The sequence below is a fragment of the Nannobrachium achirus genome, assembly GCF_963921795.1.
Source record: "Nannobrachium achirus genome assembly, chromosome: 7".
In the NCBI taxonomy this organism is placed as follows: Eukaryota; Metazoa; Chordata; class Actinopteri; order Myctophiformes; family Myctophidae; genus Nannobrachium; species Nannobrachium achirus.
In genome coordinates this window covers 68,787,490-68,800,238 of record NC_137816.1, presented here as the reverse complement: position 1 = coordinate 68,800,238, position 12,749 = coordinate 68,787,490, and the positions used below count along the sequence as shown (strand labels likewise).

Here is a 12,749-nt window from a genome sequence, read left to right as displayed (position 1 = left end):
CTCTCTCTCTCTCTCTCTCTCTCTCTCTCTCTCACACACACACACACACACACAGAGGGGGGGGGGGGGGGGGGGTATTGGATGGCGGTGTTAACCGCAGGGACAATGACTGTGGTCAGATGTGATCAATGAAACTAAAACCAGACTGCTGGATCTGATGTCTTCTATTGATTTGACTGACACTGTTAAATACACTGATCTAATCACTGAGAGAGAGAGAGAGAGAGAGAGAGAGAGAGGAGAGAGAGAGAGAGAGAGAGAGAGAGAGAGAGAGAGAGAGAGAGCTTTGGCATCAGTTCAGCAAAAGCTAAGGTATGGCAACATGACTGGTGTCTTGCACGCGCACCTTCACTTATTTTAAGAAGTACATTTTTCCCTCAGTTTCTACGGCTGGATGTGGCAGCCTGGAACGGTTGTTAAAAGTGCCGCTAAACCTTGGCATGTTAGTAAACGTGGCCACAATTAACAATAATGCATTGCACCTGTGCAGCTGACCTGCGGAACCTGGGAATATACCATCTTGTCAAGATGGGGAAAATACAAGTGTGGAGAATATAATTATAATACCTTGTTAAAGTGACCATTTTTGTTACATTTTGCATTTGTAGTTATTTTACTGTAATTTAACAACATAATAACCAGCACAGATAGACAAAGAGACATTCATGGATTTATATTTAAAAGTAACTTTTTATTCTCCCCCCCTCCCCCCAGGGTATGGCAGCTGCATACCCCTGCCATACCCAATTGACGCCCCTGAGAGAGAGAGAGAGAGAGAGAGAGAGAGAGAGAGAGAGACAGAGAGAGAGAGAGAGACAGAGACAGAGACAGAGACACAGACACAGAGAGGTGAACCTGACTTCACTTAACGTCAGGTTAGTCAATAATTCAAATAGTCGGGACACAGTTTGTTTCAGTGCAGAGTTTCAGTAAACAGTCAGAATGGTGTCCGTAGCAGGGCTCCAGTTGTCCCGATTTAACATGAAGAAAACAACTAAAAGTTTCCTATGGTTGGCCACTAGTTGTGCTGTTCTGGCACCAGAAGCAACATGTTCTCCATAGGATTCCATTCATTTCCCCTAAACTTTAACATTATATTTTCTTACCTTACATTCTGCCATGTATCCCTGCGTTTGCATGTGACCGTTGGCAGCCAATAGTATTCCTTGGGTACCATTAAAACAATGATGGCAGAAACCCATATAAGAGCGAAAACAACGTAATTTTCGCAGCATAAAAACCAATGGGTTCCATCGGATCCACGTATCATGCACCAAGCGTGTGCACACCGTTCACAGCTTTCAAACAAAAGAAATTGATTGAAAAATTATACACCCATCACCGAGCCAGGTCTGGCCGTGTTTACACAGTAAGCTAACGTTAGCTGTGACGGAGGCACCCGTTCCGTTTCTGACCGGAAATGAGACCGGAAGTGTGATTAGCAACCGAACTGCGATAAACAGTGATTATACTTTTAATTGTTTTATAGCGATTAAAGCTTATTAAATTCTCTGGATTCTCTGGCCTGGCGGGTCAGGGGCAGTAATCCCCATATCCCAGATATTCCCATATCTGGGAATGCCCATATATGGACATATATTATGTCAGTCTCATGATAACCAATAATAGATATTAGTTAACTACTCCTCCCGTGAGGGGAATTCATTATTTTCAGCCCAACCCAGTTGATTCGCTGCCCACGAGGAGCATGTGAGGAGTCTTGCTCAAGGACACACATCCACATTGCTACCCTGGCCTGGAATGGAACCTGGGACAACCAGGGGCTCCGGTTCCCCAGGCAGGCTCCCTAACCATTCAGCTATGGAATGGAACCTGGGACAACCAGGGGCTCTGGTTCCCCAGGCAGGCTCCCTAACCATTCAGCTATGGAATGGAACCTGGGACAACCAGGAGCTCTGGTTCCCCAGGCGGGCTCCCTAACCATTCAGCTATGGAATGGAACCTGGGACAACCAGGGGCTCTGGTTCCCCAGGCAGGCTCCCTAACCATTCAGCTATGGAATGGAACCTGGGACAACCAGGGGCTCTGGTTCCCCAGGCAGGCTCCCTAACCATTCAGCTATGGAATGGAACCTGGGACAACCAGGGGCTCTGGTTCCCCAGGCAGGCTCCCTAACCATTCAGCTATGGAATGGAACCTGGGACAACCAGGAGCTCTGGTTCCCCAGGCAGCTCCCTAAACATTCAGCTATGGCCGCTCCTAACCAGTGTGGTTTTTCACGCGAGTTGCACTTGCAAATGAATTCTGTCCTTGTATAGAGCTATATAGTGTGTGTGTGTGTGTGTGTGTGTGTGTGTGTGTGTGTGTGTGTGTGTGTGTGTGTGTGTGTGTGTGTGTGTGTGTGTGTGTGTGTGTGTGTGTGTGTGTGTGTGTGTGTGTGTTTGCGAGCACGTGCGTGCGTGTCTGTCCTCAGGGCATTGTTGTGTAATCAGCAAGAAACTGCAGATTACATAAGGTGACTCTTCTGTGAGAGGCAGGACTGTGTGTGTGTGCGCGCGTGCGTGCGTGCGTGCGTGTGTGTGTGTCTGGGCACACATGTGCGTTCGTGTTGACGGTGCATCGCGTCACGTGATGCACTGTGTGTGTGTGTGTGTGTGTGCGCGCGTGCGTGCGTGCGTGACACTAGATGTAGGGGTCACTTCAGGTCACAGTAGACCAGCTGTTGGTCCAATTACCCAAATGGAGAGGGAGAGAGACATCTACTCTCTCTCTCTCTCTCTCTCTCTCTCTACCACCCATACACGGGCATAAAAAGCCTAATTTTGGCTCTGATAGAAACCAGTGGGTCACATGACGTGACGGTTCCCACCGTCCATATTAGGTCCTATGTCCAGCACCCGTCCAGGACTTCTGTAGGTTAATACACATTTCTGAAACGGCTAGTTCCGTTCCTTGATTCTGATTGGCTGGTTTCCCTTTAATTGCTGTGGTATGTGAGACTATAACCCACACCTGTAATCAGTTTATATCAAACCCAGGTGCGTTAATTTCTTTCCACAGTGTTGTGAAGCTAGACTAGAGAACTTGATTGCAAGTAACAGGTGTGTTGTTTCTGCAGCCTGGCCGGGGACTACTTTCTTTGTAGCTGGGGACTACTTTCTGGCAGAGCAGACCTTATAGTGAATTATTAGTGACATAGATAGAACAGTTCTAATTGGTACATGTTTATGATGTTTCATGTTGCCATTTTGTAAGCAATAAGCCACGCGAGGCTTGTGGTTACCTGTATTTTACACCGGCTGAGAGGGTTGGAGACACTCGGCTGCGCCTCGTGTCTCCCTACGCCTCTCAGCCGGTGTAAAATACCAGGTAACCACTGGCCTCTTGTGGCTTACTGCTTCAGTGAGCTATCCACCTGTTTCCGCGGGAGTTTACTGGAGATTATTTGGACCTGTTTGGACCACACTTACGGTTTAACAGCAGACATACAAGCTCACGTCGCGTCGCAGATGCAGCCTGTTGTGAGCTTGTAAATCACACTCGGCTGCAGCGCCGGAAGCTCGGTACAGCGTCTGTGCAATGCACTATGGGGCGTTGGAAAGTCGTGGATAGGCTAAACTCGGTTTAAAGCCTTTGGTACAAACAGCAATATTATTTCAAGTTGTATCTTGTATCTCTCTCTCTCTCTCTCTCTCTCTCTCTCTCTCTCTCTCTCTCATTTATTCCCAACATGTACACGGTGCATCTGCAGAATAATTCACTGAACTCACAGCCGCCCAAACACAAACTATGAATAATATTCATTGTAGTTACAAGGCTGTGGATGTTTGCTTGTATTACTGTTCTGTTCTCCAATGTTCCCTCTCTTGTAAACAAAGTACAGTGGAGTCCATGAGCCACAGTCAAAGACAAATAATATCCTATTAACCCTTTGCCAGCCTGGCCAGAATGGCTTGTCTGTGGATTAGCCGGAAATTTCGAATATTGTTTTATGATCTGAGACATAATATTATGTTTATAAACATTAGCGCACTCCCTCTCCCCCTCCCCCGGTGCCGTTGTTTTGTTTTGGTTTGAGGTCCCCCGGTCGTGAACTCACCATGAATATCTTGATTTCCATTGGCATAGAGTGGGGATTTTGGCCGAGTCGTCTTCCCCCCGTGGCGCTTTGCGTGCAGATGGTGCTACAGTGTTTCAGTCGTCCATCACAGCATGTGTCATGGTCGACGTGACAGAACATCCATGATTAGATTTGATGGTATGATTATTTAATTGCATCCATTGTATTATTATACAATTAAAATGTCATGTTGATATGTTGAGCGCTGTGGCGAGCAGACGCCACCGGGGGCAGAGGAATCGTATGACTTACCGAAAATAGCTTCACGCAGGCACGTGCACACATAGACATCAAAGGGGGCTTGAGCCCCTGCCCTTTTACCCGTCTGTAAAAAAAAGTGTCCTCTCCAGACCATGAATGCAGTTTTTACTATGGAGAAAGAAATGTAAATGCCCCCTCTTTCCATGCCATACCTGAAGGCAGCTTTCAAGAGAATTGCCTTGTCCAAACTCTCCTGAAATTGAATGCAGCATCTTATGTTGAAAGAATTGCCCTCTCTGTGTAGAAATGGCAACAGGTATTAAAAAGTCCTTAGATTGTCACTTTAGAAATGTGCAGGTGCCCTTTATACACATACACTTTATGTTGGTTTGTTTACTGTTGAGTGAGAAAACAATGTTGCCCATTAAGTTAATCATCTGCAGATAGGGGCATCACAAGGGGGGGGGGGGGGGGGGGGTGGGACTGAGTTACTAGGGCCCAAGGTGGAGGGGCCCTACATAGCAGATATACAAGCTTGTAGATCGCGATCGCGAGCTTGTAGATCTGCTATTTTTGAAAAGTCGTGAAAATGTGTGCAAATCTTTCAATATATGTATTTTTTTAAGCAAGCATTTGTAACTCAAATTTTGCTTCTGGGGGGGTCCCTGGAACTAAATATTTTGAGATGGGAATCGGTGGGCCAAATACATACAGTATCATCTTTGGGGTCTTTTGAGCACCACTGACAAGGAAACATAGGTTTCACATTTTCACAATAAAAAAAGCTGTAGATCTGCTATTTTTTCAATAGTTAACATTCATGGGGGCCCACAGTGAATCCTTGTACCCAGGGCCCAGAATTTGGTGTGACGCCCCTGTCTGGGGACCCCCCAAAATCACCCCCCTGGGGGTCCCGACCCACAGGTTGAGAAGCGAGTGGCTCGTAAAAAAAAAAAAAGATGTTGGAAGATGGATCTTTGTTTTAAACGGGATTCTTTTGTTACTCGTTCAAACGCAATTCATTACAGCCAGCTGTCTCACACACACACACACACACACACACACACACACACACACACACACACACACACACACACACACACACGCACAGGCCTGCACGCTCTGGGAGATGGATTGTGTGGCGCCCCTTTTGCTATTTATCACAATGTGCCAGCAATTATTTCCAGCACACAGATTCCATGTCTGCCTCAGCAACACTCCCGCACACACACACACACACACACACACACACACACACACACACACACACACACACAGAGTTGTGTGCTCTCCATCTACTGTATATCATCGACGCTTCTGTGATTCATGTCTCTTTTTGTTTCTTTATTGTGCGTTTTTTGATGTTGTGCTTTTACAGTGTATTTATTAGGGGTGTAACGATACATTTTAACAACGATACGATACATATCACGATACATGGTTAAGGGTACGATACATGGACGATGTTGGTTCATTCATGATGATACGATACGATTCCATTCAATGATTTAAAATCGATACAGTAACTATTTAGCAAAGACATTAAATCTGTGTGAAACGTGTCAATATAGAGCAGGTTTTTTAAGGGACAAATCTGTTATTATGGATATTGATAAGTAAACACTGTGATATATGGACATTATATTACAACACATTATGGACAAACCCACACCTTGACATGAACACAGAGATTACACACATTTATCAATAGACCAAGAGTAGCTTTATGGAATGGAAAGGTAATTAGATCCCTCTTTTTCATTTTCCCTCTGAAAATTGCCAAATACACGGCAGTGAAGGCACAAATACTTAGTTTCCATACAATCAATTGTTTGCATTGCTCGTTTGCAAATCGTTGTTGTCGGGTGGAAACCTTGTATGTCCAAAACGTTTTGTATTTATCATTTAAAAAATGAACTAAACTAGTGAAAACAGCCGATCTACAAGCACACAACGCCTCGCACTGCGAGGTGTGCTTGTAGATCTGCTGTTTTCACTACTTTTGTGCGTCAGTCTTGTATGATGAAGCAGGACTTTACTTTGCGAAAAAAAACATACAAATGTGAAACTTGGAGATACAAGGTTTCTGCCCGACAGTGACGATAAAAAAATTGTTAAAACAATTTTTTTTTTTTCTTTTTCATACATTTTTTAAAAAGCTCCAAGGAGCCACTAGGGTGGCGCTAAAGAGCCACATGCGGCTTTAGAGCCACGGGTTGCTGACCCCCGGTCTAATAGGAGTAGGACCCAACAATGGACATCATGCGTCCATTATAGAACTTATTATGGCCTGCTTTATGCTGCATTCATGCATTTTGATGCACATAGGATAATGTCTGTGGCAGTCCTTTATAGTGCGCAGGCTTTGATTTTGATATTAAGAAAATAGGAAGTAGATATTTCAGTATGTTCTATGCACGGATCCCTGGCATGGACCAGGGGCGTCAATTGGGTATGGCAGAGGTATGCAGCTGCCATACCCTGGATCCAGGGGGGAAATAAAAGTTACTTTTAAATATAAATCCATGAATGTCTCTTTGTCTATCTGCGCTGGTTATTATGTTGGGTAACAGTAAAATAACTACAAATGCAAAATTTAACATAATGGTCACCTTAACAAGGTATTATAATTATATTTTCCACACTTGTATTCTCCCCATCTTGACAGAATGGTATAATCCCAGGTTCCGCAGGTCAGCTGCAAAGGTGCAATGCATTATTGTTAATTGTGGCACGTTTACTGACATGCTAAGTTTAGCTGCCCTTGAACAACCGTTCCAGGCTGCCATATCCGGCCCAAGAAACCATAGAAACCTGTGTAAAAGACTGACAAAAGTGGGTTTTTTTTTTTTCAGACATTGTGAAAATAGCAGATCTACATGCTCACAACGCCTGGCACATGCTTTGAAATGTAAAGCTACTGGTCTTTTTTCATCCTCTAATGGAATAGTACTCCTGTGTTCAGCCATCCTGGTCTTCAAAGCTTGTGATGTCTTTCCAACATATGCTCCCCAGGGGCCCACGTTGGCCCACGGGCCGCCAGTTGAATATCACTGCAATATGGAATCTATGAACAGGTTGTGGGGGCCCCTGTTTCATCTCTCTCTCAGCTAAGGGGTCCCTGCTTCATCTCTCTCTCAGCTAAGGGGTCCTTGGCCTGAACACATTGAAGACCGCTGTGTTATATAGTAAACTAAGCATGTTGTTGTGTGTCCCCACAGTGCAGGTGAACCATAATGTGTTATATAGTAAACTAAGCATGTTGTTGTGTGTCCCCACCACGCAGGTGAACCAGGACAACGTGGTGAAGGTGTTTCATAGTAAATGTGGTGGAATTCAGATCAGTCAATAATCCTGAGAAACAGAGGAGACAAGACAATTATATTAGGTGGTGGTGGTCAAGTTTACAGTATGTAAAGTAGTTCTGCCAAGAAGTTGCAGATCTACAAGCACACAACGCCTCGCGGTGCGAGGCGTTGTGTGCTTGTAGACCGGTTGTTTTCACTAGTTTAAATCTTTTATAATGATAAATACAAAACAAACGGTTTTGGACATACAAGGTTTCCACTCGACAACAACGAAATATAACTCATGTACAGTAATTGGCCCACTGGCTTGTCACTTGTCATGATCTGAAATGACAAATCTTTGAGTAGCAGCAGCAGCGCTATAGAGAGAGATCTCTCTATAGAGCGCAATGAGGGCCTCTACAACTCTTTACATAACTCTACATAACTCTGTACATGAGTTATATTTCGTCGTTGTCGGGTGGAAACCTTGTACGTCCAAAACCGTTTGTTTTGTATTCATCATTTAAAAAATAAATTAAACTAGTGAAAACAGCCGATCTACAAGCACACAACGCCTCGCACCACGAGGTGTTGAGTGCTTGTAGATCTGCTGTTTTCACTACTTTTGTGCAACAGCCTTGTATGATGAAGCAGGGCTTTGCTTCGCGAAAAAATTTACACATTTGAAACTTGGAGATACAAGGTTTCTGCCCAACATTGACGATTTACTTTGTTGGCCGCCCAGCCCCCAAAATGGAACGAAGGCCGCCATTTTATTTTTATTTTTTTCCTAATGGCCGGCCTGGACCGGCCAGGAATGAACCGGCCGTTCGGGAGTTGTCCCGTTTTTCCCAATGGCCAGCACGTCCCTGGTGGTGAAGGTGTTTCATAGTAAACTAAGCAGGTGTTTTGTGTCTCCAGGTCAATCAGGACAACGTGGTGAAGGTGGGTCACCGCCAGGTGGTCAACATGATCCGGCATGGGGGGAACCGGCTGCTCATCAAGGTGGTGACGGTCAGCAGGAACCTGGACCCCGACGACACCGCACGAAAAAAAGGTACGGCAGCTTTGTAGTCTGGAGGGCTCTGACCAGCGTTAAGGTGGACTGGAGGGTTCTGACTAGAGTTAAGGTGGACTGGAGGGTTCTGACTAGAGTTAAGGTGGACTGGAGGGTTCTGACTAGAGTTAAGGTGGTGGACTGGAGGGTTCTGACTAGAGTTAAGGTGGACTGGAGGGTTCTGACTAGAGTTAAGGTGGACTGGAGGGCTCTGACTAGAGTTAAGGTGGACTCGAGGGTTCTGACTAGAGTTAAGGTGGACTGGAGGGTTCTGACTAGAGTTAAGGTGGACTGGAGGGTTCTGACTAGAGTTAAGGTAGGAGGGTTCTGACTAGAGTTAAGGTGGACTGGAGGGTTCTGACTAGAGTTAAGGTGGTGGACTGGAGGGTTCTGACTAGAGTTAAGGTGGACTCGAGGGTTCTGACTTAGAGTTAAGGTGGACTGGAAGGTTCTGACTAGAGTTAAGGTGGTGGACTGGAGGGTTCTGACTAGAGTTAAGGTGGACTCGAGGGTTCTGACTAGAGTTAAGGTGGACTGGAGGGCTCTGACTAGAGTTAAGGTGGACTGGAGGGTTCTGACTAGAGTTAAGGTGGACTGGAGGGTTCTGACTAGAGTTAAGGTGGACTGGAGGGTTCTGACTAGAGTTAAGATGGACTGGAGGGTTCTGACTAGAGTTAAGGTGGTGGACTGGAGGGTTCTGACTAGAGTTAAGGTGGACTGGAGGGTTCTGACTAGAGTTAAGGTGGACTGGAGGGTTCTGACTAGAGTTAAGGTGGTGGACTGGAGGGTTCTGACTAGAGTTAAGGTGGACTGGAGGGTTCTGACTAGAGTTAAGGTGGACTGGAGGGTTCTGATTAGAGTTAAGGTGGACTGGAGGGTTCTGACTAGAGTTAAGGTGGACTGGAGGGTTCTGACTAGAGTTAAGGTGGACTGGAGGGCTCTGACTAGAGTTAAGGTGGTGGACTGGAGGGTTCTGACTAGAGTTAAGGTGGACTGGAGGGTTCTGACTAGAGTTAAGATGGACTCGAGGGTTCTGACTAGAGTTAAGGTGGACTGGAGGGCTCTGACTAGAGTTAAGGTGGACTCGAGGGTTCTGACTAGAGTTAAAGGGGTGGTGCCGTGGTTTTGTACGTTTTCTGTTTGTGTCTATGGAGTTAATATTACTCTAATAGACCACCAGGTGTGGTTGTTTTAATATGGTTACTTGAGTTAAAGGGGAAGGCCACCCATTTTCAATATTGAACTGTGCCATTAACACTCAGGACGCCACCATTCACTTACGCTTTATTTTGAAGAGCCCCGGAAGCTCCGTGCGTGTGCACGTGGGTGTACACTGACGATCCAAGATGGACGTCTGTTTGTTTACAAACGGTCACGAAAACTAAAATCCTAACCGGGGCCGACCATCACGGCATAGTGTCGCCGTGAAGACAAGCTGATCTCGGCCTCCTCGGCGTTATTTGCACCTTATTTCGAGATAAAGCCGTTTTTATGTTTCAGTATAGAATAGGAGTCAATGGATAATGGCCGCTCTCGGTTGCTTCTGGCTGCGTTGCGTCATGACGTATGCAGTTTTTTCTTTCACCAGCATCCGTAGCAAGCGTCTGAGATGCGGGTTACCATGGAAACCTTATCTCGTCTGTGAACGTGTTTGGCTACCGAGAGCAGCCAAACTGTTAATATACCTTAGAGGAGTTGTGTGGAAATAGAAAAAAAGTTCCCCCTCTTCTGTGTTGCCTAGAACTGGAAGATTGATTTTGGGGTTTGTATTGTAAAGTACAATGTGATGACATCACACCGTTGAAAACACTGGTCTCTGCTTCATGGTGGCTGATATTGTTTGGTTTGGGCTCATCTTTGGGTTCAGGAGGTTAAAATCACCTCATCCATAGAACATGATATTGTTTGGTTTGGGCTCATCTTTGGTTTCAGGAGGTTAAAAGCACCTCATCCCTAGAACATGAGCAACACTTAATAAACCTCTCTAGTCCTGCATTCTGCTGAGCTGTGTGTGAATATAATGAATATTGGCCTCATCAAAACATGGTCCAATCATTATGCTTTCTGCACGGTGGAAACATCACATGTCCAAAACTGTTACCTGCCAGCATTCAAACTATAAAGCAGCAAAACCAGCAGGTCTACAACAAGCTCCACATGCATTGCTTTTCTTTTTTTGTCCTAACAGGAAGTGGGTTTGGCTCCTCCCCCTTTCCTAGTCCACTTCCTGCCCGGTGCTTCTGTGTTTGCTCCTACTAACAACAACAGCACACGTTTAAAGCAGCAGTACAGACTTATTTCATATCAATCACACGTCCTGCCAAGCTTTGACCTTACGGAGATGTGTTATAGTTTTGGTCACATTCCTCGGCCAACAGTTTAATGGCCACGGACATCAAATGACATGCGTGTGCTATTATTGATAGAGAATAATAAGCCATGTTTTGTGTACTGATGCTCTAAACGGTGCTGTTAGCAGGATGTGTGTGAGCTTACACACAAGGTCTGTCACCATTTTACATGGCCATTAATTGTCACTCAAATAATTAACGATTTAATTGTGTTTTTGTCGTTGACAATTACATGTCTGTTTGGCTTTGAAGTTGCATTGATTGATTGATTGATTGAATAATTTATTAGAAGTTTGCATGGGAAAAAAGTACAGTTTCATGACGGCACAAATCACTGGGTCAAGGTCAACTTGTACCATGCACAACTTGCACATGGCAGATATGACACATACCTTAAATATACAAAGAAATTACTGACATATTTGACAACTTAAAGGCCCTTTTCCACCGGCAGCGATAACGATGACGATAGCCACAAAATATCACAGCGATAATTATGCCTTCACATCGATGTCCGATAAAGTTATCGGACATCAATGTGAAGAGGCGCCAATTAACAGCCGCTCGCGCAGAGCGCATCGCGAGCTGTTTGTCAGAGACCCAGTTCCATATCACTGTGATCTTAACCACATCGTTGTTGATCCTAACGATGTAGTTGTCGGCTATCGTTGTCTTTATCTGTGTTGGGTGGATGCTGCCGATCCACTTCAATTGAAAACCCACTTTTTTAAATCATTGTCATCGTTATCGCTGCCGGTGGAAAAGAGCCTTTATACTTATAAAAGAACATTGATAGTGGAAATAGTCAATCTTCCACTATTTTTGATAATGTTTGAAAATATGTGACCGAGGCAGGAGAAAAGGTCCATATGTAGGCATTGGTCTTTTTTCAGCTTTTTGCAGATCATGAAAGTACAAAATATAAGCTTTCAAATGCTGTGTCATTCAGTGAAATCTGAATATATTTGAAGAATTATGCTTATTTGAAAGTAGTTAAACCTCAAACCAAGAATCTAAGTAAAGGGCTCTCAAAGTTTGTCACACTACTGGCAGTCAGGTAAGGGGTGTGAACAATGGATTGTTAACTCCACCCCTCACCCGCCCTAACCTATGGGTGGTGATCTGCAGCTGAAACCTGAGAACAACAACCACACATTAGCCAACAGAAACTGCAGATGTAAATGTTGCAATGAGAAGGTTCTTAAACATACACTCTTAGATAATATGGAAAAAAGGATAAACACCAAAAATCCAAAATGAAATCTATGTTGTTAATTTGCTGGACTTCACTATTGCCTATATGGACCTTTTCTCCAGCCTCAGTCATATATTGTTGATTTTTGGAGCGGTGTGAAACACAGCTCCGCTATGAGCAGCAATGTGTGTCCAGTGTCCCACAATGTGTCCAGTGTCCCACAACTATCTGGTTGAGTTTGAACTGTTTTCGCCACCTAGTGGCGGAAGAAATTACCTCTGGGAACTCAGATTGAGTTGACTTTTTTCAAATTGATTACTCATGCCATGGACACTTGAGTTCAATTATATATATATATATATATATATTTACCTGGAACTGCTCAAATTCACCGCTCCACTTCGAACCGAGGTTTGATTTTTTTTCCCAACATGGAAACGATTGAGGATTATGTCAATTATTATGAAGGCCTTAAAGGAGTGTGGATCACTAGCATCCTTTAAAATTGCCCTGAAAAACCACTTACAGGCAGCAGCCGTTCGCAACTAGGGATGGGTATCGTCTGCGATACTTC

The 12,749-nt window shown here is 44.7% G+C and overlaps 1 protein-coding gene across 1 annotated transcript in view; it reads left to right on the top strand.

Moving 5' to 3' along the window:
- Positions 1-12,749, top strand: part of shank2a (SH3 and multiple ankyrin repeat domains 2a) — a gene marked incomplete at its 5' end in the record, with an annotated part of 314,465 nt that overhangs the window by 241,280 nt on the left and 60,436 nt on the right. Inside the window, 1 exon segment of the mRNA XM_080730420.1 lies at positions 8,494-8,629. Within this exon segment, the coding sequence (XP_080586546.1) occupies positions 8,494-8,629 (136 nt within the window).